We start from the raw sequence: 26,742 nt of genomic DNA on the forward strand, positions 1-26,742 counted from the left end.
AAGTCCAAACACACACACTGCAGATTTAGTTAGTTAGCTAGGTAGGTAGGTACCTTGAGGAACAAAGGTCAACAACACAAACCGGTATTGAATATTCCTAAACCTTTACATAAAAATAATACCATCCAAATAAAAACAGATATATTACACTATAGGTCAATGAAACTTACTACATCTAAAAAAAAAAAAAAAAAAAGGGCCAGCAGAGGGTGCAAATTGTACCTATACTAGAAACAGATTTAGCAACTAACATACATTTAAAAAAATAAGCCTAATATAAAATCTATATAAATAAGAAATTTAGATATGATTTCTCCTTCCATACTTAGCAGTATTGGTTATAATTTAAAACCGCATTTTCATGACTGTGCTTATAGTATTTTTGGTGTTGTTTTTTCCGTATGGATTTCAGTGAATATTTTGGACAATAAGTAAATAGGCGTAAATGTCCCACACAAAAACAATTTTTATTTATTTATTTTTCTGTCCCCATTATCCATGCTAGGGCAAAAAATGCAGATGCCAATCCATGTTTCTGGACTGCTTATAGTAGTCGGAAAACTATTCCGATTCGATATGCTTATTTGGTAATTAGGCTGTTTAAGTTATGGCAGCTAAAACTTCTTTCTGTTCTATGTTGTTTTTCCTAAATAATTGACAATTTATCTGTTTTAATTATTATTCTATAGAACATACAGAAGGATGTTTTGTAGGCCTATATATTAAAGCTACAAATATGGTGGTTTAAGAAAGTTAGCAATTTTTTGTCAAGTATAGCTTAGTGTAGCAGTTGACATTTTTGAGTAGGACACTGAATAGCACATTTGGATTTTGTGGGAACTTATTATGACAAAGCTAAACATTTGCTATTTCTTCCTATTTGTAGTATAGTGCTAAAGGTTAGTGGCTGGAAAATAAATATTTTCAAAATACACAGCTTCACTGTCAATGACCAACATTCACTTATGTCAATGTACTGTTTCTATTATTTTTGTGTTTGCTCTGAGTGTGTCATGTGACCAGAGGAGTCTCGAGACCGTAAACAACATGGCGCGTTACGAACCAGGAGAATCTTGAAAACAACTCAGGGAAATAGAAGCGCTCAGGATACTGAACTCCCACGTTTACAAGCTTCATTTTTGACAACACTATTTTGTGGTTATATACCGAGGTTTTGCAGGAAGAAAACAAAGGAGTAAAAGAGCTGTCAAAGCGCTGTTATCAAATAAATTGGTAGGTGTCTCTCTTTTGTAGGTCGCTCACAGTATGCTAGCGTGAGCGCTAACTTATAAACAAAAGGCTGTTTTGGATGGATATTTAGTGTAATAAGGATGCTTTTATGTATTTTGCTTTTTTAAGCTCTTAGTTTGTAAATATGCAACCACTATATGAAGTGTTCGCCCAATGACAATTGCTGTTTTTAATTCTAGCCTGTCATTTTAGCATAGTCGGCTGTCAGTTATATCACGGACTTTTGTCAGCTGCATGCCAGCATTTGTTTACCTTATTTAAATCGCCTATTTAGTGTTAACATTTCCCAAGACAAAAATACTGACACACCCCACAATAAATGCACTACATCAGTGTTCATTTTGTCGTGATATATATTTATGCATTGTGACATGTTAATCACAACTTTTTGGACAGACAGGTATATATTGGGTGTATGTCCTCTTATTTGCAGTATTACTAAAATATGATGTTCAATATCTTTAAGGAAATCCTAGCATTATTTATAATATATCTTGTTTTTTATTTATTTATTATATTTTTCTATGCTTTGTATTTTTCAAATCCACATCTCAGACTTTCTAAAGTCATGTAGTGTACATCTTTCTATCTTTTTTGGCACTCATTTAAGTACACTATCGTCCAGTAAGAATTTTGTTTAGAAATATATTAATACGTTTATTCAGCAAGGATGCATTAAATTGATCAAAAGTGACAGTAATGACATTTATAATGTTGCAAAAGATTTTTTGCTTCAAAACAAATGCTGTTCTATTGACCTTTCTATTCATCAAAGAGTCCTGAAAAATGTATCACAGTTTCCACGAAAATATTAAGCAACACAGCCATTTTCAACATTGATAATAATAAGAAATGTTTCTTAAGCAGCAAATCAGCATATTAAAATGATTTCTGAAGAATCATGTGACACTAAAAAGTAATGATGCTGAAAATGTTTTATTGTTTGAGCGTATGTCATATTATTCACTGTATTACTGGTGTTCAATGTCTTTAAGGAAATTCTAGCCTTTGTAATGAATTTGACTTTCTGTATTGCTTATGGCTGAATAAATCATTTTTCCAGACAAGCAGTCTATGGGCTCTCAGTCCAGTTCTGGGATGTCCGGTCGGGGCTCTGGTAACAACCCAGACCAGTCAGAACCCGAACCCAACCAGAATTCTAACCAGACGGGTCGCACACAGGCAGAGAGACAGTCAGAATCAGAAGAGGACGTTGACTTAGCGCAAGTTCTGGCGTACCTACTGCGGAGGTAAATATATACATAACCCACATGACATTTATTTGGAGATACCTTTGCCTCGGCTGTGTTTTGTACATGTTTTGCAACACTACCAGTTCCTCTTTTTTTATTCAAATTGATATTTCAAAGTGTTCCTTTTTTTTTCTCTACTATAGGGGCCAGGTGCGCCTGGTCCATGGAAGTGGAGCGACAGGCCTGCAGCTTGTGCAGTCATATTCAGACTCTGATGAGGACAGCGATGGGGCCTGGGATGGGCGGTTAGGACATCGCTATGACCCTCCAGGTGAGGATAATTCACTCTATGTACAATTGCCTCTACAATTAGCCATTAGTTGCTACTAGCTCAGTGTATGGAAACTGTGAGAAAATTAAGCACAAAATTAAATCTTGAGGAAGTGTCCCACAGCAGGACAAAGCGATATTAATATAACCCATGCTTACGCTAAAGGTATTAGGAATAGGAATAGTTTAAGCATGTTATTGAATATGGCTAGGCAGATCTAGGCAGGTGGAGCTAGGGGAGGTGGAGGGTTTCAGAGGAACTCTGATAGCACTCTGTAGGAACTTACAGCAATATAACAGCAAGCAACGAACCGGACTATTTAAATGTTGAGCAGTCAATCTCGGTGTGCACAGACTCCATTCCAGCCTTCGTTGTTATTTAGAAAAGTGAGAATCGTTTGCAAGGATATATTCAACCATTAATATAAAGAATCTAAAATAATCAAGAATAAGAAAAAAAAGAATCTAAAAGAATCAACAGCCTCTTTGGCCTAATTTTCAGTCTATAAAAGTGAGAAATGGTGCCATGAATACCATTGAATACACACTTCTGTGGTAATTTACTATGCCTTATTTATTCTCTCTCAGTGGATGCCCAACCAGACACACAGGAAGTGGACCGCAGTGAGATCCACACTCAGATCATGCTTGCCACTGCTTCCTCAGGCTTAAAGGGCAAATACAGTTTCACAAATATGCTGGCAGAGGTAAGATACTAAGATAGATGTTTATACTTGTGTATCTTTCATTTACAGGATATTTCTACTAACAATACAATGAGTCTGAGTTATTATAGTTATCAGCTATTTTATTTCTTATTACAGATTTGTGATTTTTCTGATAACGAATTCAGAAAATGTATATTTTCACATTTTCACAAATTATCAAAAAATATGCATAGTTGAGTTCAGAAGTGTACAATTTCCTATAATCTACCTGTGTATTTCTTTCTAAAGCGGGAACAGGGACGTTGTCGTGGGTCAAGTTTTTCTCATGGAGAGTGCAGCCGTATCCGCTCACAGTAAGTGGTAATATGAACGCTATGCTTCAACAATAGTGGTGCATATTTTAAATATTATTCAATAGTGTCAGCGGAGTCAATAATATTGTTGATTATTAAGTGCAACACCCTTAAGTGTATGGGAAACCTAAGGGCGATCTTAAGGGGAAATTACACTTAAGGTGCTTTATGCAATCAGGCATAGATACTCAGAGATACACTGGCACAGATGGTTTTACATTTCTCAAATTCTTTCTGCTTCTAAAACTCATCAGTCTTTGCATAACGTGTAGTAATCCATATTTATTTCTTCATAGTTTCTTGCCCAATCATGTGGTATACAAGGACACGTATCAGCAGAAAGTTTTTTGTGGAGTCTACAGTGATGAGGGAAACATGTTCCTGTCTGCATGCCAAGGTGAAACTGCAATTCAAGACTTTGTTATTAGTGTTTATTTTCTATGCTTAGTATTTTCCAAATGCACATCTCAGACATGTTCAAGTGCATAACAGAGCTCTACTAAAGTCCTGTAGTGTAAATGTTTTTAAATGTCTTTAATTTGAGTTTATTTACACTACCATTCAAAAGTTTGGGGTCAGTATTCAAAAAGGATGCAATAAATTGATATTAACATAAATTGTTATTAATTGATGACAATAAAGACATTTATAATGTTACAAAAGATTTCTATTTCATATAAACTTATCAAATAATCCTGAACAATCCTCCAAAATATTTAAGAAACACAACTGTTTTCAACTTAGATAATAATAAGAAATAGTGATGATGCTGAAATTTAGCTTTGCAGGAATAAATGACATTTTACAATATATTAAAATTGAAAACAGTTATTTTAAATAGTAATAATATTTCCCAATATTGCTGTGAACGCAGGCGATCGACACATGCACTCTAGAAAGTTTAATCTTTGTCTTTGTGCTATTTTTCTCCAGAACTAACGACTGATAAAATGTCTTTGTATTCTTTTAAACTAAAATTGCGGCTATCTCATAATCCCTTTTCAATGTCTTTTGATGTTGCAGACTCTGATATTTTGTTGTTGTTGTTCGGTCTCTTTAGTTTAGTTTTCTACTTTGAAACGATGGCCCAGGCTAAGAGACCTCTTTCAAAAACAGTCTTACTGACTCCAAACTTTTGAATGATAGTGCATGTCTTATAACCTCTTTTTTCTGTCTCTGTTTTTATAGACCAGAATATCAGGTTATATGATACTAGTAGGGGTCGTTTTGCTCTAAAGAAGACAGTGAAGGCCAGAGACGTGGGCTGGAGCATTCTGGATGTGTGTTTTACACCTGATGCACGTTGTGTGCTTTACTCCAGTTGGTCTGACTACAGTAAGACAGGGACAGGTCACTTAAGCTGTTTTGTTGCCACTGCTGTCATTGACTGTTCTAATGCACATGCGTCTGTGCTCTCTCTTTCTTTAGTTCATGTGTGCAGTGTAGATGGAGACAATGAAACACACACCGCTCTGGACCTCAAGTTAGTGTTTCCTCATAGTACATTATAGCATTAAAATTCAGGTAATCACCGGTACGCTTCCTCTTCATGTGAGTGACAGACAGTAGAACAGATTTCCATAACCGTTCATCACAACAACCATCACATGACTGTGATGTGAGCTAACCAAAACTGAACACGCTGGCAAAGTGAAATCTGAAGGAAGTGTTGTAGAAATAACACACTTCAGGATAATAAAAATATAGCACTAAGAACTGGTATTCTCGATGGATTCTTGATATGTAAGAACAGCAACCCTCCTTTATTTAAATTGTAATTAAAGTGTCATAACACCACTCAGATATGCTAATAATGCCAATGGATGACTTTTCCAGCGTGTCTTTTTGCCTCTCCCATTAAATTCACATAACCATTTTGACGTCTTCTCTGCATTGCATGACATTTAGTGACTATGCTGTGATAATGCTGTCATAATTGTAATATTATGCTTTTAGAGGTTTGGTCTTGCTCTGTTCATCCCCAAGTAAGGTAGAGCTGTGTGAATGGAAATACGTTCTTATGTTCAGAGATTTATATTTGTATTTGTTTCAATATACAGTGGGAAGAACAAGTCTTTGATACACTGCCGATTTTGCAGGTTTTCCCACTTACAAAGCATGTAGCAGTCTGTCATTTTTATCATAGGTACTCTTCAACTGTGAGTGACGGAATCTAAAATCCAGAAAATCACATTGTATGATTTTTAAGTAATTAATTTGCATTTTATTGCATGACTTAAGTATTTGATCAGAAAAGCAGAACTTAATATTTGGTACAGAAACCTTTGTTTGCAATTACAGAGATCATACGTTTCCTGTAGTTCTTGACCAGGTTTGCACACACTGCAGCAGGGATTTTGGCCCACTCCTCCATACAGACCTTCTCCAGATCCTTCAGGTTTCGGGGCTGTCGCTGGGCAATACGGACTTTCAGCTCCCTCCAAAGATTTTCTATTGGGTTCAGGTCTGGAGACTGGCTAGGCCACTCCAGGACCTTGAGATGCTTCTTACGGAGCCACTCCTTAGTTGCCCTGGCTGTGTGTTTCGGGTCGTTGTCATGCTGGAAGACCCAGCCACGACCCATCTTCAATGCTCTTACTGAGGGAAGGAGGTTGTTGGCCAAGATCTCGCGATACATGGCCCCATCCATCCTCCCCTCAATACGGTGCAGTCGTCCTGTCCGCTTTGCAGAAAAGCATCCCCAAAGAATGATGTTTCCTCCTCCATGCTTCACGGTTTGGATGGTGTTCTTGGGGTTGTACTCATCCTTCTTCTTCTTCCAAACACGTTTAGTGGAGTTTAGACCAAAAAGCTCTATTTTTGTCTCATCAGACCACATGACCTTCTCCCATTCCTCCTCTGGATCATCCAGATGGTCATTGGCAAACTTCAGACGGGCCAGGACATGCGCTGGCTTGAGCAGGGGGACCTTGCGTGCGCTGCAGGATTTTAATCCATGACGGCATAGTGTTACTAATGGTTTTCTTTGAGACTGTGGTCCCAGCTCTCTTCAGGTCATTGACCAGGTCCTGCCGTGTAGTTCTGGGCTGATCCCTCACCTTCCTCATGATCATTGATGCCCCACGAGGTGATCGAGGGAGATTGACCGTCATCTTGAACTTCTTCCATTTTCTAATAATTGCGCCAACAGTTGTTGCCTTCTCACCAAGCTGCTTGCCTATTGTCCTGTAGCCCATCCCAGCCTTGTGCAGGTCTACAATTTTATCTCTGATGTCCATACACAGCTCTCTGGTCTTGGCCATTGTGGAGAGGTTGGAGTCTGTTTGATTGAGTGTGTGGACAGGTGTCTTTTATACAGGTAACGAGTTCAAACAGGTGCAGTTAATACAGGTAATGAGTGGAGAACAGGAGGGCTTCTTAAAGAAAAACTAACAGGTCTGTGAGAGCCGGAATTCTTACTGGTTGGTAGGTGATCAAACACTTCAAATTTGGAAATACTCCAAATAATACAAATTATTTAAAAATCATACAATGTGATTTTCTGGATTTTTGTTTTAGATTCCGTCTCTCACAGTTGAAGTGTACCTATTAGGGCTGGTTAAAATTTCTCGATTTTAATCGATTCTCATTTTTACGAACCGATATCGATTCTTAAATCCCAAGAATCGATTAGTCATCCTGTTTTCAGTTGATGAATGAATGGAACATTGTAGCGCACATCCCATCCAGTAAATCGCAATAATCTTTGTGCTTTGTTACTATTGATATGAAACAAAGTCTCAGATTTCAAATTACGTCCATTTTCTTATGAAATTCCAAAACATAAATACCGTTTTGGCGCTGTGGCGTGAGATCGCTCTGGCGTAGCTCAGCTCAAGAGAAGCAACATGATCTCCTCTTCCGCCTTAATAATACCAGTTACAGCGCAAAATAAACATGAATGAGCATCTGAAAGTGTATTAAAAGATAGAGTACAACTTATCGAAATCTGTATCATGTCACATGGAATCGCTCAATCAGTGTTTCAACCGTGGAAAGATGTCATTAAACCGGCTTGTAAACAATGTCATGTAATGTCACATTTACCTCAGAAAAACCATATCCAGTGACCATAAACTCGTCAGTCAGCTAGAAAAATTAACTCTAGAGAGGAGCATTTTGCTAAATATATGCACCATATTACATATTCATTATAATTTGTAATGTTCTTCAATATTTAATGCATGTTTGAATGAATCTAGCAAGTTTTTATGACAGCCACCATTTAAATGTTTACATTTCATATAACTTTATTATTATAAAAATAAATAAAAAGATTTGAAATTTGCCATGTATTGTACCTGATATCCAAAATAATCAATATTGAATCGAATCGAATCGGAACCGAAATCGAATCGAATCGAATTGCAAGCTTGTGAATCAAAATCGAATCGAATTGTGAAATTTGTGTCAACACCCAGCCCTAGTACCTATGATAAAAATTACAGACCTCTACATGCTTTGTAAGTAGGAAAACCTGCAAAATCGGCAGTGTATCAAATACTTGTTCTCCCCACTGTAGCCTATCAGGTATATTTAACTGCCATAGAAATTACTGTAGTTGTTCATGTTCAATGTTGCTGATGCTGACAGGAGTCTTTTCTTCTTTCAGTCCTGATGAAAGGAGGTTCTGTGTTTTCTCACTGACAGCGTCCACAGATGGAAAAGAGATTTTAGGCGGGTCAGTATCTTATACTATGGCCTTCATACTTGTCCTTTAATAACTCAACGTTATTATTTATATCTGGATACTTTTTTCATGCATGTAGAGACTTCAAGTCACCTTCATTTATATAGCGCTTTTAACAATATAGATTCAAAGTCTTATCTATCTAGCTATCTATCTATCTATAAACAGGCATAATAACTACCTACCTTACCTGGAAAAAATAAAGTGTATGTTTAAAATACTCTTCTACTCTTCCTGAAATACCTTTATCTCTATCAAACAGTGCAAACGATGGCTGCCTGTATGTGTTTGATCGCGAACAAAACAAGAGAACTCTAAAGGTATGGTTCACAAGTTGTGAAGTCGTAGAAGGAAAAAAACCTGCACCACAGATAAAATTATTATTTAAATTATTAAAAAGTGACCAGTAATGAAAAATCAAAAAGGTTTTCACCTGCTGCACTTGTCACTTTTTCTCTTCCATTGGCATCTGAATTACAGCTTTATTTCCTTGGATTAATGTGCAAGATTTTTACCTTCTAATGGATCATTATTTCTTTATCAAAATAAGTTAGCTCTACTGTCAATCTGTTATAAATCTCAGCCATCCTGTGATCTTATTCCTTGCATAATCTTTACAGCTTCCCGGTCTCAGTGCATCAAAGCAAAGGTCTTTCGCTCTAAACTGAATGTGATCATTGATAAGCATGATAGATTAACTGAGAACATTATCCAGACATTGCCCTCTGTAGAATGACTCGTGTATTTCTTTATTTTTTTTTATCTCTTCGTCTTTCAGATTGACGCTCATGAGGATGATGTGAATGCTGTAGCATTTGCAGACAGTTCATCGCAGCTGCTGTTCTCAGGCAGTGATGATGCTCTTTGTAAAGTGTGGGACAGACGTACACTCAGAGAAGACAGACCACAGCCTGTGGGTCAACTGGCTGGACACAGAGATGGAATCACCTTCATACACAGCAAAGTATAATAGCAATCCATACTGTCATTGTCAAGACGCTGTGATTTACAATACAGTTATTACATCAACACACTACACAATTCTTTTACTGGTGTGAATTATAGCTAAAGTATTGTAATAAATCACCACAGTGCAATATGCTCTACAGTTCTACAGTAAACAAACCACTTTTCACATTGACATTCATGTTTAAAATGAATAATAATGAAACTAATTTAAACAACTTTTAAATAGTATTTAAAAAACAACTAATTTATTAATACATTTTAACTAAATTTTAAAACATGAATATTATTACTAATGTAATTATTAATAATATAACAGTATTTGTCACTTAGAAAAGTGATTATTTACATTTTCTTTTTTTGAATGAATGCACTGATTGATTGATTTCTGTTTTGTATTATTAAGTGGTCCTGGTCCTCCATAAACGTACACTCAAAATATCAGAGAAGCCTTTTGTGTAGCTACCTAATATGAAGTATTTATTTAAACTACATGCCAATAATATGCGGACACTTCTAATTAATGGCTTTGACTATTTCAGCTGCACTCAGGTGCTTAAAAACAAACAGTGGGTGTCCAGATACTTTTGGCCATATAATATATGTCACAGTGAACAAGATGAAGGTACTGTTATTAAACAGTTAAAGAGCAGAACTGTTATCAAAAAGCTTCAAATCCTTTTATACAGTTGCAGAATATCCCCTATTGCCCTCTAAATATAATTGCAATACATTAGTTGCTTCCCTTCAAGCACTTTTTAAGCAGCGTTTATATGTTGTCCTGAAGGGCGACGCTCGATACTTGATCAGCAACTCCAAAGATCAGAGCATTAAGCTGTGGGATGTGAGGAAGTTTTCACCCAAAGAAGGACTTGCAGCCTCACGACTCGCTGTCACACAACAGAACTGGGACTACCGCTGGCAGCAGGTTCCTCAGAGAGGTGTGTTAGCATGCTTGAGGAACTTTAATAGACCTGCTAGACAAACTGGTTTATTTTCAACCTTAATTGTACACATAAACACAAAGCTCCTGTTTACACTCGTTATTTTGTTGCCCTGCAGCACTAAAGAGGCATAAACTGAGCGGTGACACCTCTGTGATGACCTACAGGGGTCACGGGGTTTTGCACACGCTTATTCGGTGCCGCTTTTCCCCTGAATTCAGCACTGGACAGAAGTTTATTTACACAGGCTGTTCAACAGGCAAAATCGTCAGTAAGTTGATCAAAAAAATGCATAAAGTGCGAAATAGTCGTATTATTATTCAAATCTGCTTAATTTCACTTCCTTTCATCTTTTTTCTAGTCTACAATGTGTTGACGGGATCCGTCGAGTGCAAATTGTCCAATCATGACGCATGTGTGAGGGACGTCAGCTGGCACCCGTATCAAAACAACATGGTCAGCAGCTCTGTAAGTAAAACCCCTGTTTAATACTATTAGGGCTGTTACGACATGTGGACAATTGCAATAATATGTCAATTTGCTTGGAATGCAAAAAGTTGTGTGCCTCGTCAAATAGTTGTGTGCCACGTTCATGTAATGTAAGAGACACACTGAACTGTATAATCATGAGGGGTAAATTACTCAAGGAGACCAAGAAATGATCCGAAGATTCACCGGAGCTGCCACGAGGCGTGTGGCTCAGACGTACTCTCTGCACTCGGTTACAAAGCGTTTAAAGTTGTTGTTGGTTGTTTAAAATATCTGACGGATGAAGTAACGCTTTAAGACTCATTTATTTAATAAATAATCCTCCTGGTGTTATGGACATCACCATCATTGATACAGTGATATTTTAGGATTAATTGACTATCAGAAATCATCAATAGATTAATCGCAAAAATAATCATTAGATTAATCCACAGAATAACCATTAGTTACAGCCCTAAATACAAAAAAAATGTAAGTGCATGAACACTGTACTCATTGGCGCTCTTTTCTTTCATGTTCGCTCAGTGGGATGGCGCCATACGTTTGTGGGAACACACGCAGAACCACCCTCTGGACAAAGACAGAGAGAGGATGAACGTGGATGTGGTGGAGATGAAAACAAAAGGATATTGATGACATCAGAGGTAGATGGTGCCGTCACTGCGGGAATGCGATGATGGAGGAATAAAGAGAAACGGGGGAAATAAATCACAAAAGACAACTAATTTTGTGCAGAGAATTTTGTAAAATCACATTGATATAGTGTCAGGCAGGATCTTCAAGTGTTGTTTGTTTGATTCCACATTGCTCCCCCTACCGGCACAAAAAGATGATACAAATGTGTTTAAGCTAAAAGAATCATTGACATTTAATTAATGGACAGGGCGTTTTGTGATTTCTCTTTTACGCCTACTGTTACACCTCTTTTTCAGCTCGGAGGTGACCTTTTAACTGCAGGTTTAAGCTTTAGTGAAAGACTTTGTGTGAATTTCACCGATATAAAGGACGCATGATTTCAGACAGGCACAAAACAACTGCTTTGCTTGAAAAATTACTGTACGGTAATATAGCAAAATAATTTAGACATAATGGACATGTTTCTAAAAGTGCAAAGAATTCTGGGAATAATTCTAAATATTGTAAGATATTTTATTGCTATTAATGTCCAGGATTTGATTTTGTAGTACAATGTAAAAAAAAAAATCTTTGTCAAAACTGATGTGTGTTAAAAGTGTGTGTGTGTGTGGAAATGTAGTCGTGGGTTTATGGGTGCGGGAGTGTGTTTCTTTATGCGTGGGAGCGTGTGTGCAAATATGTTTCTGTTGACAGAATGGTTTGATTTGTGTATGATTCAAGTGCATTTAGAATTCATTAAAACACTCAGAATTGTTTTACAAGAATAATTAAACTTATGCGCACAACTTTGTTTGTTTGGACTATAAATCATATCTCAAATATTTTCAGCCAGCTGCAAGCAATACAGTCGGGTTGCATTTCAAGCCAATTTCTTATGTCCTACATGCAATCAAAATAATTTTTCAAACAATTTATAGGAAGGTCAGATTTTATGTACGCACATTGCCACAGTGTCTCACATAGTCTGTACAAGAGTTTGCTATATTGTAATGATAGTAGGTAAAGCTAAGAGAACATGCTCTTTTCTAAACTTGATCTGTGAACATATACAATCCCGTTCAAACATTTGGAGTCCGTAAAATTCATCAAAAGTTACAGAAAATACATTTACATTTTAAAATATATTAATATAAAAATATATTAATTTCACAGTATTACTGTTTCAAATAAATGCAGCATTGGTGAGCATAAGAGACTTCTTTTAAAAACACTAAAGGGGTCATGACCATTGCCTTGGTCTTTTGACATAAAAGAGGTGGGTTACACTTTAGATTGGGGTCCAATTCTAACTATTAACTACAACTTTTGCCTCAATAAACTCCTAAATACTGCGTTTTAATAGTTAGTAATGTAGTTGTAAATTTAGGTACAGACATCAGAAGGATCCCAGCATTGGAAACAAGTGAATGGCTTATTTTAATGCCGTCCCTCATCGCGTCAGAGGATATGTTTGTTCGAAACATTTTGTTTTGTAAACGAGGCACAGTGTAATTGAGATTTCGCAAAGAAACTCTTGTTGAAAGATTATAGGCAGTCAGCTGTATTATTGGATCTGACAGCAGCTTCAAGTTTTATATGGATAATGTTTTCAAAACACTTACTAGCGTGCAATACCGATTTGAGTTGACGTTTATTATGCAATAACGTTAGCCAATCAAACAGTGGCCATTTACTGGCAAGCCTTAAAGGAGCCGCCCCTTAAAGGGGAACTAAGTAACTTTTTTACCTTAACCGAGCAGCTTTGGAGTCATTGGAATAGATATATGACTTTTTTGGGGTTGAATGGTGGTCGTCTCGCACCCCCCAATCGCCTGTGAGCCGAAAAACCACCCTTGCAACTTTGGGCCGGCGGGCCTCAGCGTCAGGAAGTACCGCGTGATATCAGGTCTCGCGATGTAACGAATTGCTTTACGGCAAAAAAATCTACTAAAATTCTGTCATTATTGCGCTCCCTCACGCTGTTCGAACCCAAATGAAGAAGACGTTTTAAAGAATGTCCCATCTGCTTTGATGTCGTTGATCTATAGCCTCTGGTATCAGAGTCGCCAACGAGTTTTTCGACAGTGTTGTCAAATATCTATTCCGAAGCTGTAGGGGAAGCTCTATAGAGAAACCTGCGAGCAAAAAGCGAGAATACAGCGAAGAAATTCCCGAAACTGCATAGCCCTGCTTTAAAGGCCCCCTGAAATCAAGATTTAAGTTTTTTAGCTTTTAGTATGAATATGTTAGCTGGTGTGTTCCAAACCAATGACAAAATTCGCATTTAGGAGATATAAGCATTCAAAACTTACAGTCCCACACTTCCTCTAAAATGGATCACTGATTTTTATGACGTCACCGCGGACTTCAGCTTCTCATGTAATGTCTCACGAATGTAAAGCGTCCCGCCCCCTTATGCTATAAATACCACCTGGCCATGTTGATACGTCAAGGAGCAATATGGGTTTTTGTCAGGGTCGATACTGTCGCCACCACTTTTTGAAACAACTCGTGGGACGGATGTACCTAATACAAATAAATAAAACATCTCCAGTTAACTAGCAGGGCATTCAGTTTTTTCGTTTGTCAAATAAGAGGCGTTCTAGCGCTGAAATGTGTTGTTTTTTTAAATCAAGCTGCTGAGCTCGTTTCTACTGCTATTAGTTGCATGGATATAGTGTTGCAAAATGCAAAAATAACAAAATGCACACAAACGTGTCCCTGCTTGATATACAACCACTGATAAACATATTCGGTTTTGATTAGGAAAAAAAACATGCGAGTGCGCCAGTGCGGACTAGAACCCAGAACCTCTGACACGCTTGGCAAAAGTTCTGCCACTAGACCATGAAAATACACAAGCTACAATATTTATTCAAAATTCTCGCCACTAACAATATACACTAGTAGATCTCATTAAATGGCAAATTAAACCCAATGTACTATTGAAATTGATTTCTTGACATCGTAATGTTATATTTCCGAAAATTGTTATTGTACACATATATTGTACATATATCTTAGCATTGTATAGCAACCTAACTTTTAAATAAATAATTCTACATTATGTGCATCTGAGTTTTTTACCTTTTTCAGTTTCATTGATTTTTGAATACATTTTAATGACTCTCTTAGCCACCTTTGGCTCATCTGATGGACCGCCAATGGGCATACACTGTATAGCCTAAATTTTTTCATATTTTTTTTTTCCGAAAACTAAAGGCCCAGGTATACTTTATTTTCTGCTTTCCGCTTCATCTCGCACCCAGTCGTGTCTGCACAGAAATTAAGGGATGGACAAGTTCGACACATGCACAGCACAATTGCTTATTTATACTCTACAAGCAGCGCTGAGTTGTGTCAGCATTCTTCATTCTTCGTATGCATTATTGTACATGCACTGTCACATGCAAACACAAAAATTGGGCTGCACACAGGTGTCCATGGACCCTCAGATAACAAAAATTGCAGTGTGCGGACGACATTAGTATACATTGGGCTTAAGAAAACAAGCTTTCAGGTTCTTATACTGTATGTTTACTCATCTCTTCCTTTTCTCTTTTTTTCATAGTTATTTCACAGATATAGATTGCAAAAAGTATTGTTCACTTCTAGATCATCTTTCATCATCAAATTTAACATCAATATCAGTATGTGAACCATGCCCACCATTTTTGAGAGTGCAGAGCAGTCCTCATCTGCTGAACTCTCAGATTAGTTCAGTACGGCTCTTGCTGCGGGGCGGTGGTGGGCAATCATGGAAGTTTAGCTTTCAGGTTCTTATACTGTATGTTTACTCATCTCTTCCTTTTCTCTTTTTTTCATAGTTATTTAACAGATATAGATTGCAAAAAGTATTGTTCACTTCTAGATCATCTTTCATCATCAAATTTAACATCAATATCAGTATGTGAACCATGCCCACCATTTTTGAGAGTGCAGAGCAGTCCTCATCTGCTGAACTCTCAGATTAGTTCAGTACGGCTCTTGCTGCGGGGCGGTGGTGGGCAATCATGGAAGTTTAGCTTTCAGGTTCTTATACTGTATGTTTACTCATCTCTTCCTTTTCTCTTTTTTTCATAGTTATTTAACAGATATAGATTGCAAAAAGTATTGTTCACTTCTAGATCATCTTTCATCATCAAATTTAACATCAATATCAGTATGTGAACCATGCCCACCATTTTTGAGAGTGCAGAGCAGTCCTCATCTGCTGAACACTCAGATTAGCTCAGTACGGCTCTTGCTGCGGGGCGGTGGTGGGCAATCATGGAAGTTTAGGCCCGATATTTGAGGAGCCTGGGTATGGGGACCTCATCTCAGGCCAGTGTTGGGGAACAGTGGAGGCAGTATATACTTCATGCCCCACATCCCTGGTCTTCATCTGAGAAGGCTCAGTCCCAGCAATCAGGCTTCTCAGATGTTACACTGAAGACCACAAAGCAGTGGAGGCAGAAGACGACGCAGGGAGCATCTTTTTCTGCCAGATCCACACAGGGAGCACCTGTGCCAGCCAGGTCCAAACAGGGTGCACCTGTGCCCTCCAGATCCACACAGTGAGAATGTTTGCTCATCAGGTCCCAGCAGAACTCTGCCAGTTCTAAAAAAGGGGACCACCCCTCATCCCTGGTCTACAGTGATGCATCTGAGAAAGCCCAGCTCTCAGGTTTCTCAGATGCAACACTAAAGTACTCGGACCAGAGGAGAAAGTGGAGGCAGAAAAAGCCACAGATATCACCTGTGCCTGCTGAGTCCCCCCAGGAACCACCTGTGCACATCGGGTCCAAACAAAGAGGAAAACTCAAGATCCCTGAGTATCTGACAAAACATTTGCAAAAAGCCTTTTTTGAAATGTCCAAGCTTGTCAAGTCTCTACAGAGGACACCTAGGGCTGCCTCAAAGGTGCTCGCATGCTCCCCACATGGAGCACCCATTCCAGACAAGATCGCAGATAGGCGAAAACTAAAGATCCCTGAGCCACTGAGGCAGGAGCTGCTGCAACAGAAGCCTCAAGCTTTTCTGCAGGGAACACGCATGCCTGACAAGATCTCACAGAGGCAAAAACTAAACATCTCTGCTGTTGAGACGGGAGCAACTGCAGCAGAAGCCTCTAGCCCCTTCTCTGAAGATAGTGCCTGTCTGTTCCACACAGGGAGCACCTATTATTGACAAGATCTCCGACTGCAGAAATCTTAAAAACCCTGAGCTGCTGAGAAAGGAGCTGCTGAGGCAGTATTTGCAAAATGCACCAGTGTTTGTGTCACCTGCAAGCCTCAGGATTCCTAGGCATCAGAGGGAAAAGTGGGAGCAGCAGAAGAAAATTCCAAAGGGAGTGTCTGTGCCTGCCAATACCCCACAGAGAACACTTGTTCCACCGTGTTCCCCACAGCAACCTCCTGGGTTTCCCCAGGGAGCACCCATGCCCTGTTGGAGTAAGAGAGTCTGAAATTGTAGAAGCAGTTTGGCTTTAGATTTTCTTTAAGAATCACTTATTAAATCTGGTTAGCATTACATAATTATGTCTGTTTCTTCAACAGGACAATGCAGGTGTGGACCAGTCACCTCCACAAAATAAGCAGCGTATGTCAATCAAAGTCAAAGACCAACAGTCGGATCCACGCAGCTTAAAGCAAATTGACTATTTATGCAGCATATTCGCTAAATTTTGTGTAATTTCAAATATTTTATATTTATATTGTGTTTGTACGTGTTATGAATGCATGTATAAAAAAAGAAAGAAAAAAAGAAAAAAAATTATATATATATATATATATATATATATATATATATATATATATATACACATACACACACATACAGTGGGTACGGAAAGTATTCAGACCCCCTTAAATTTTTCACTCTGTTATATTGCAGCCATTTGCTAAAATCATTTAAGTTAATTTTTTTCCTCATTATTGTACACACAGCACCCCATATTGCCAGAAAAACACAGAATTGTTGACATTTTTGCACATTTATTAAAAAAGAAAAACTGAAATATCACATGGTCCTAAGTATTCAGACCCTTTGCTCAGTATTTAGTATAAGCACCCTTTTGATCTAATATAGCCATGAGTCTTTTTGGGAAAGATGCAACAAGTTTTTCACACCTGGATTTGGGTATCCTCTGCCATTCCTCCTTGCAGATCCTCTCCAGTTCTGTCAGGTTGGATGGTAAACGTTGGTGGACGGCCATTTTCAGGTCTCTCCAGAGATGCTCAATTGGGTTTAAGTCAGGACTCTGTCTGGGCCATTCAAGAACAGTCACGGAGTTGTTGTGAAGCCACTCCTTCGTTAGTTATTTTAGCTGTGTGCTTAGGGTCATTGTCTTGTTGGAAGGTGAACCTTCGGCCCAGTCTGAGGTCCAGAGCACTCTGGAGAAGGTTTTCGTCCAGGATATCCTTATACTTGGCCGCATTCATCTTTCCCTCGATTGCAACCAGTCGTCCTGTCCCTGCAGCTGAAAAACACCCCCACAGCATGATGCTGCCACCACCATGCTTCACTGTTGAGACTGTATTGGACAGGTGATGAGCAGTGCCTGGTTTTCTCCACACATACCGCTTAGAATTAAGGCCAAAATGTTCTATCTTGGTCTCATCAGACCAGAGAATCTTATTTATCACCATATTGGAGTCCTTCAGGTGTGCTTTCATGTGTCTTGCACTGAGGAGAGGTTTCCGTCGGGCCACTCTGCCATAAAGCCCCGACTGGTGGATGGCTGCAGTGATGGTTGACTTACTACAACTTTCTCCCATCTCCCCACTGCATCTCTGGAGCTCAGCCAGTGATCTTTGGGTTCTTCTTTACCTCTCTCACCAAGGCTCTTCTCTCCCGATAGCTCAGTTTGGCCGAACAGCTGGCTCTAGGAAGGGTTCTGGTCGTCCCAAACGTCTTCTATTTAAGGATTATGGAGGCCACTGTGCTCTTAGGAACCTTAAGTGCAGATTTTTTTTTTGTAACCTTGGCCAAATCTGTGCCTTGCCACAATCCTGTCTCTGAGCTCTTCAGGCAGTTCCTTTGACCTCATGATTCTCATTTGCTCTGACATGCACTGTGAGCTGTAAGGTATTATATAGACAGGTGTGTGGCTTTCCTAATCAAGTCCAATCAGTATAATCAAACACATCTGGACTCAAATGAAGGTGTAGAACCATCTCAAGGATGATCAGAAGAAATGGACAGCACCTGAGTTAAATATATGAGTGTCACAGCAAAGGGTCTGAATACTTAGGACTATGTGATATTTCAGTTTTTCTTTTTTAATTAATGTGCAAAAATGTCAACAATTATGTGTTTTTCTGTCAATGTGGGGTGCTGTGTGTGCAATAATGAGAAAAAAAATGAACTTAAATGATTTTAGCAAATGGCTGCAATATAACAAAGAGTGAAAAATTGAAGGGGGTCTGAATATTTTCCGTACCCACTGTATATATATAAAAACTGTATTTATTTATTTGTCAATGACAAAACACATTAATTAGCACTGGTGTTATATAAACAGATAATTTTCATCTGTTGTCACTAGACTGATTAAATTCACGCACTAAGCCAAAGGAAAGCAATATAACAACATATGTAATTCCTATTTTCCACAATATATGGGTATATAATACAACTGATTCACTATTTCAGTATACATTTTCTTGCAACAATACTCTGCATCCAAAATTTCATCAGATAAAGAATTTTTTTAATGACAGATTTAAGTCCAAAGACTTTTTTTATACTTTACTTTTATCAGTGGACCTTATGTATACAAACAAAAAAACAAAAACACCTATACTTGGCAGCTTCTTTGGTGCATTTATTTAGTGCGTTTCACTGGATTTGTACAAAATGTGTACAATGTACAGAAAAACTGTTAATCTCTAAATATCTATTCATAAATATTTATTTCTATAAGGTATGCCATATTATTATGACGTTTGTTATTCGTGTTTTTAAAGGTTATTATAGGTTATTATCACTGTTATCTGAAAATTTCTTGCGCTGTATGCAAACAGGTTTTGAACCTTTGAATAATCCTACATACCAAATCCCTTTAACAGTGCAATTCATCATCTTGTCATAGAGGCAGAGAACACTGTGTACTTGCGCTCAGAATGCATCAATGTGAGCAAAGGAATGGCAATCAGATTTAATGGAATCAGCTCTAATGGAATCAGCTCTTTCCTCCAGGTTGAAGTGAACAAGAGTGTCCTGACCAAATTACTGGTAAGAAAACATTTTACTGGAGTAGTGCTGGGTGGAAGGATTCTGGTGGTGCCTTTATATAGGCTTATAGCTTATTTAACTGTTAGGTCAACAATATAACAATTATTTTTATCTTTGTTTTTACCTTTTAATGGAAGACATTACGTTAGGTGATGAATTGGTAATTTGTACGAGCTTTGTGGAGTTACACATATGGACTGAGCTTCAGGACAATACTACGTTCTCTGTGGTAGATCCCATATATTATGGGGGAGTCAATACCGTTTTACAGAGATAGCAGAGTGGGCTCTGCTGAGGGAAAGACATGTGCAGATAGGGAAACCGTACTGTGGAAGAATACACATATGGGATCACCAGAGGGGAATCGCAACAAATGGGCATCTAGTCTAATATAGGGGCTGACCAGCCAGGCATATACACAAATACTAGACCTGGGATGCCTCCGCCACATCTGCCGAGGATGCCAGAGGAACTCCACCAGGGTTCACCAGATGGGGAACTCACCTGAGGAGCAGAATAGGCGCTCGTAAACCATTCTTAGAGGGGAAGGGCGCTGCAAGCGAGACCCCAACCCATCTTACCACCTATTACCTGCTTGTACCCAACACACGGGAAGAAATCGGCTCAACTCAGAGATTGTAGAATCTTGTGAATGTGTTAGGTGTTGCCCAGCCTGCAGCTCTACATATGTCTGCTAGAGAGGCACCAGTGAGCCAAAGCACAGGAGGAAGAAATGCTCCAAATGAGCTCTCAGTCTAAGCGAGCACAGCTTTCCTTGGGAATGACTATACCATAGCCAAGTGTAGCACTCGTTTGGATTATCAGCAGTAATAAAGTAGCTTTTTACTTTATTATTATAATACGAATAATATTTGAATTCTGTCAGAAGAACTAGGGATCGCTATGGAGACGGCGGGTTAGCATAAGAAGTAACAGACAGACACAAGATTAATTTAGAAATATAATTGATTCAATTTGATTTGGAAGAAAAGTAGAAAGTCAATAAAAGAAAAGAAATTACAGAAACACAAACAATAAAACTGACTGTGCAAATTACCACCTCGAGTGCACTCTTATTGGTGTTTTCAAATATGTACCCACATAGTCAGTTCAACATTCAGGAAAAATAAATAAAATAGACAAAATATCACAAGAGTATAATCTCTCTCTCAAAAGGATTTCAAGTGTCTCTCATGAAAAGTTAAATGTCTCTCAATTCTAGGTGGTAGTTGACCATACACCCTCAAGAAGAAAAGAAAAAGAAACAGTTCTTTAAGTCGAATTTGTCGTGCTTCAATGAGTTTCAGTGGAAACTCAAGGAAAGGATATCGAGCCTCCTCTCCACCACGCGATGTCTTCTTTTCTACAAACTGGATTGGCTCGCCATCAAACTCGCAGTCTACAGGATTTTACAGGAGGTCGTGCAGATCTTCATGAATCAAGAAGGAAAAAGAAAAGAAAAAGAAAAAACAAAGGAGAGAAAAAACCTGGCCTGATCACAGACCAGAACATTCATCAAGTACATTTCAAAATAAGTTCCACATCTAAGATCCAGAATAACATCTAATACACAATTACAATTTCTTCATGAACTAATATAATAACATTTGTTTACCTCTAAATCACTAGTTCTCTTTCATACAGACACGTAGCCAACAATGGTGACGCTGAACTCTGAAATGAACAAATAATAACCATGCGGTTCACTATGACCACTCAAACTGAAGTAATTACATATTAGTACATACAAATATCTTTTTTCTTCACAGAACTGCTTAACTAATTTACCTTTATGATCGATTTTTTTCTTTTGCTCTCACTCAGGCGCACCTCGCGTGTGATCGTAAAATGGCGTCGATGAACTGCAATGTGCATTGGCCATGCGCTCTCACTCAGCGCACCTCGTGCGTGATCGTTAAATGGCGTCAGTGAACTGCAATGTACAATGACCATGCGGTTCACTTTAGACATTACCACTCGGATCAAAATACAATTTTTAAAGAAAATAATCAGTCCACAGCAACTAATTTAATGTTTAATAGCAGTAATTCTATCCTATTATGAAGTATTAGTCTTTTATTATCATTAATTATGTGATACTGACTCACCACCAATAATAATTTATTCCTCTATTCAGTCAAAATGCATCAAATTAACTATATCTCAACTTCTCAATACTTTTTTCAAAGATTTTAACCTCAGATATATAAAATGGATCACGACGATTGGATTGTGTCTGCTCCTCTCAATCAAGCTCGTCTCTTCTGTCAGTGTCATCGCGCATGCTCGTCGACACTCATGATGTTAATGACAAGAGAGCTCTCATTGGATGATCGCTGAGAATTTATTTTAGAATATATTCACATATTTTTCTTAATATTCTTAATCTTAATAATCTCTTATCGACTTTTATTAAGGGAAAATCATATAACTAAATTGTGTAAATTAAATAATTAACTTTATTTAACCTGTGTTACACAAGAAGACTATGGTATCCACTATCCAGTGGGCCAACCGCTGTTTGGAGACAGCCTTTCCCTTCTGCTGACCTCCATAGCTCCTAGTTCTGCGTGCAGTCCACATATACTGTATATGTAGAGCGCGAACGGGACACAGCAGAGCAAGGCCAGGGTCTGGCTCCTCCGGGGGCAGCGCTTGCAAGTTCACTTACTGGTCCCTGAAAGAAGTGGTGGGAACATTAAACAACATACACTTTTAAGGTGGAGGGAGACAGTCTTCGCTCCAACCCATCTTGTAGGAAGGAAAGCGCGATATTGATCTGGCATTTATGGGGGTCTTCCCTGCGGGAAGAGCACCAATCTACAAAGAGAATCCAATTCAAGAGTAAGCGTGCCTCATACAGGGGGCTCTTAACTTAAGTGATGGTGTCTACTACCGCTGGGGGTAGGCCACTTAAGTGCTCCGCGTCCCATCCAGAGACCACACGTGGAGGTTCCAGAGGTCTGTACGGAGGTGCCATATGGTGCCCCATCCCTGAGAAAGCAGGTCCTACCTCAGGGTAATCCTCCAGCGTCTGGTCCGAAATCCAGGTCCGGATGAGCCAGTAAAGCGCAACCATCAAGACCTGCTCCTCGTCTTCCCTGACCTTGCACAGTGTCTGTGCGAGCAGGCTTACTGGGGGAAGTGCATACTTGCGTAGACCCCGGGAGGGTCCGGGAATAAAATAGCTGGCAGTGGTATGTCTCTGGAGATGCAAACAGGTCCACTTGTGCAACCAAGAAACATTCTGAGATCAGCTGGACCACCTTGGGGTGGAGTGTCCACTCTCCCTGGGATAAGAGCTGTCATAAGCAAATTGGCTACACGATTGAGCTTGCCAGAGATGTGAATGGCATGAAGCAACCTGAGTTGCTTCTGACTCAATAGGAGGAGATGGCGAGTGAGTTGCGACATTCAACAGGAGTGTAGATCACCGTGACAGCTGATGTACGCGACATGCAATGTGTTGTCCGTGCGGACCAGTACATGATGTTGCCCTGCAGCAGGTGTACAGGTGTACTGCTAGCAACTCGAGGCAATTGATATGCCAATGCAAGCAAGGTCCAGTCCAGGAGCCCGCAGCTGTACATCCGTCACATGCAGCGCCCCAGCTCGTGAGTTGAGACAACAACATGCCTGGACACTTGTTCTAGGGGAACACCTGCCCGTAGAAAAGTAAGGTCCGACCACGGCTGAAACTGAGGTGACAGATCGGTGGGATTACTATAGATTAAAGAAATTAGGTTTTCATTTTTAAAGAAAACCTGTTATTGAATCACAGACACGTAATTGTATTATGCATAATAAAAAGCCCACTTACAGATGCTAAATACAGTTGAAAGCACAAAGGGAATGCTGCTGTACTGCTTTATATCACACACACGTGTGAAGGGTACAACAAGCTGATAAGATGGGAATGTTAGGAGCTGTTAGGGATGTTGTTAGGGACTCAGTGAGTGGGGGTAAATGATGAGAAGTGTGACAAAAACCAGCAGGTTGAACTCAGCTGTGAAAACAAAAGGGAAGCTAATAACACTGCTGACAGATGGTAGAACAATCTCATTTCTGTCTTTCTCTCAATTTGTGCTGTTATGGGATTTGTTGGACATGCACTGGAAGTACTGCCCTGAGCAAACCAAGATGGATCATTGTGGACTAAAGGAGATACTTTCTAAGATCCATAACTCTGCCAACAAGCTTCTGCACTCAGCTCTGGTGCTGTTCACTGATCTCACAGCTGGAATACTTGGTCATGTGTTATTCAGACAGCATTTTCACTGCCTCCTCTCTGTGCTGGTGCTGTTTGGACCTGTTCTGAGTCTCTGGGTGTCCAAGTACAGCATATTTGGCAACAAGAACCACTACCTGTACAGGCAAGATCTCAGTTAACTGAGAAATTCCTTAATTATGAGACCTTATTGCAGATTGTGAAATTTATCTTTTAATTTACATCAGCTCATCTTATAAAAAATGCATTAGTTCTTCTATAATAAAATAAATATATATTTTTGTTGTAAATATTATTAGTAGCACTTAACAATAAGATTAGATTATGATTGTGCGAGGACCCTATTGGAATTTATTTGTTTATTAACATTAATTATGCATCATCAGTAAAGAACACTTTTTTAGCATTCATTTTGGTTAATGTTAATTTTATAAATGTTGTTCATTGTTTATTCATAATACATCACATAATATTCACTTATACAACTTGAAATTAATGAATATGTAGAAATTAAAAAGCTTTAATATTTTTTTATTTAAATAATGTGTATTAAATTTAATATTATGAAGCTATTAATTATATTAAATGATAAAAAATCAAAGCCGCAATGCAAACGTTTATTTTCTTAATACTTTCACAATCAGTAAATCACAAATTTCATTTGTGAAATTTATTTAAGAATCATTTATTTAAGAAAATGTGTGACAGAACAAGGTTGTGTTGCATGGATCATTGTCCTGCAGGAAAATCCAATCCTTTGAGTCTTTGTGAAGGATGCATGGCTCAAGCTATGTACAAAGCTTATCTTGGAAGAAAACCTGCTTCCTTCTGCTCTGGAAATGTTCAACTATATATTTTTATTTGAAATTTGGAAGAAAAGTTGTCAGTAGTTTATAGTTTATAATGCTTATTTTACTCAAAATAGTACAGAGAAACTGCAAATTTTGTAGTGGTCTTTTAAATTTACAGTATTTTATAAACACACACACACACACAAATTATTGATAACATATTTAATTAAGCTAATTATTTTCGGGGAAATTTGGGAAGATGATTACTGATTTCATCAGTCTCTTTTCATTCATTCCATACCCTTTTATTATAGTGCAAATTTGACTATTATTACAAGTTTACTATTTGTTAATTAATTAATTAATATTTTATAGTTTATGAACCATTTTTTATTTCCTTTGTAATGTTTGTATTCTGAGATGTCTCATTGATTCTGGTTGTTGTGATCTCATAGGGTATTCCTGCGTTCATGCTGGGGCTGGACCTGCATATTATGTGGCTCTTTCGTCTTTCTTCTGTCATTCTGCATCAGTAACTCTCTCGTTCACTCAGTCCGTCACCTCTCTCGGCTCGCTGTGACCGGGACGCTGTGGACACTGTTCCGTCGTCTTCTCTCCTTCCTACTGGACGCCTCAGGAACCTGTTTTGAGCCACTACAAAGCACCACAGAAGTTTGCAGGAACCCCGGGGAGCTCCTGGGCTCTGATACAGGCCCCTTATTACTACTGAGAGAGGAAAAGGGTAAAGCAGCTTGCCTTAAGGCCGGGCTACAGTGGCAGGGATGTGAGGTTTCTGATGAAATCCTGATTCTAAGTTTATGTTGTTTGATTCTTGTTGAGGAAATAGCCGTTTTTGGGCCCTGCATGGCTCTAGGAAAGCCTCCGGGAGCGCCACTGAGGATTCTCTTCATGCTGTGTGTGTTGTTGATGAGTCTCTGGATCTTCCTGATTCTCTGCTTGCTAGCGCACTTCCCACAGTTCCCTTCCCAGCTGGTCGGGGGAGCTTTTGGGTATCTGGGATGGAAGGGACTTTATAAGGGCTGGTATGTTTTAAAGCCTGGCTGGTGCTGTCTTGGAAGACCAAGAGCTTTGCATTCATTCGGACATCAAGAGTAAAACTGCAGTAAATGCAAGTAAAGGAAATAAGAAATAATATATATATATATATTTATTCAGACACCTTCAACATTTCTCACATTATCACAGTTTCTTCACTATAGTTTAAAAAATGGTAATAATGACAAGAACTCAAGAGTTATCAAATCAGTTGACCGATTACCAAGCAATGCTTAATTTTGTTCAGTCTGTGGTGTAAAAAGGTCGCATTAGAAATTAAAGAAAAAACACTTAAGCAAAACATGGTCAGGTCAAAGTGTTTGAATATGTTTTGGTCCCAAATTTTTATGTATTTTACTGGTAGTCCACTATGAAGAATTTTTGGATATAATCTGTCATAGTTTACTTTATTTTGCTATCCTCACTTACACAAATGAACTATAGTGTCCTGCACCCACTAATACAAAATTATAAAAATTATTTCTGGTGTCTGAATAATTTTTGGTTTGACTGTGTGTTTGTGTGTGTGTTAATTTCAAAATTAACTAATACATTTTTAAATCAAAAGTTGTATCTGTTAATTTAATTTAGTGGTCCAGCAAACATGAACAGTTGTATTCTGATTAACTAATGTCAACCGACTAATACTGTAACAAATGTATTGCTCATTGTTAGTTAATGTTGGTTATTGCATTAACTAATGTTAATTAATAATACCTTATTGTAAATTGTTACCAAAGTTTTTAATGTAAAAGTTTTTATGTTTAATCAAAAATACAGTAAAAAGAGTAATACTGTGAAATATTATAAAAAAAAAAAAAAAACTTTCTATTTGAATATATTTTAAAATGTACTTTATTCCTGTGATGCAAAGCTGAATTTTCAGCATTATTACTCCAGTCTTCAAAGTCACATGATCCTTCAGAAATCAAAAACATTTATTATTATTAA

The 26,742-nt window shown here is 38.3% G+C and overlaps 2 protein-coding genes across 2 annotated transcripts; both read left to right on the top strand.

Moving 5' to 3' along the window:
* The first annotated feature begins 999 nt into the window (after window positions 1–999).
* dcaf11 (ddb1 and cul4 associated factor 11) lies at window positions 1,000–12,305 on the top strand. The gene is made up of 15 exons (XM_084399441.1): window positions 1,000–1,233; window positions 2,315–2,501; window positions 2,648–2,775; window positions 3,363–3,481; window positions 3,731–3,795; window positions 4,092–4,192; window positions 4,984–5,130; window positions 5,224–5,278; window positions 8,408–8,476; window positions 8,748–8,805; window positions 9,264–9,449; window positions 10,239–10,392; window positions 10,514–10,666; window positions 10,757–10,863; window positions 11,410–12,305. The coding sequence occupies exons 2-15, from the start codon at window positions 2,326–2,328 to the stop codon at window positions 11,515–11,517; spliced, it is 1,626 nt and encodes a 541-aa protein (XP_084255567.1). The 5' UTR covers window positions 1,000–1,233; window positions 2,315–2,325; the 3' UTR covers window positions 11,518–12,305.
* An 11,518-nt stretch (window positions 12,306–23,823) lies between these two features.
* On the top strand, window positions 23,824–25,869 carry fitm1 (fat storage inducing transmembrane protein 1; the record flags this gene model as incomplete). Its single annotated transcript, XM_084398848.1, has 2 exons — window positions 23,824–24,089; window positions 25,191–25,869. The coding sequence occupies 2 exons, from the start codon at window positions 23,824–23,826 to the stop codon at window positions 25,849–25,851; spliced, it is 927 nt and encodes a 308-aa protein (XP_084254974.1). The 3' UTR covers window positions 25,852–25,869.
* Window positions 25,870–26,742: the final 873 nt, after the last annotated feature.

This window comes from Rutilus rutilus (genome assembly GCF_951802725.1).
Source record: "Rutilus rutilus genome assembly, chromosome: 24".
NCBI lineage: Eukaryota > Metazoa > Chordata > Actinopteri > Cypriniformes > Leuciscidae > Rutilus > Rutilus rutilus.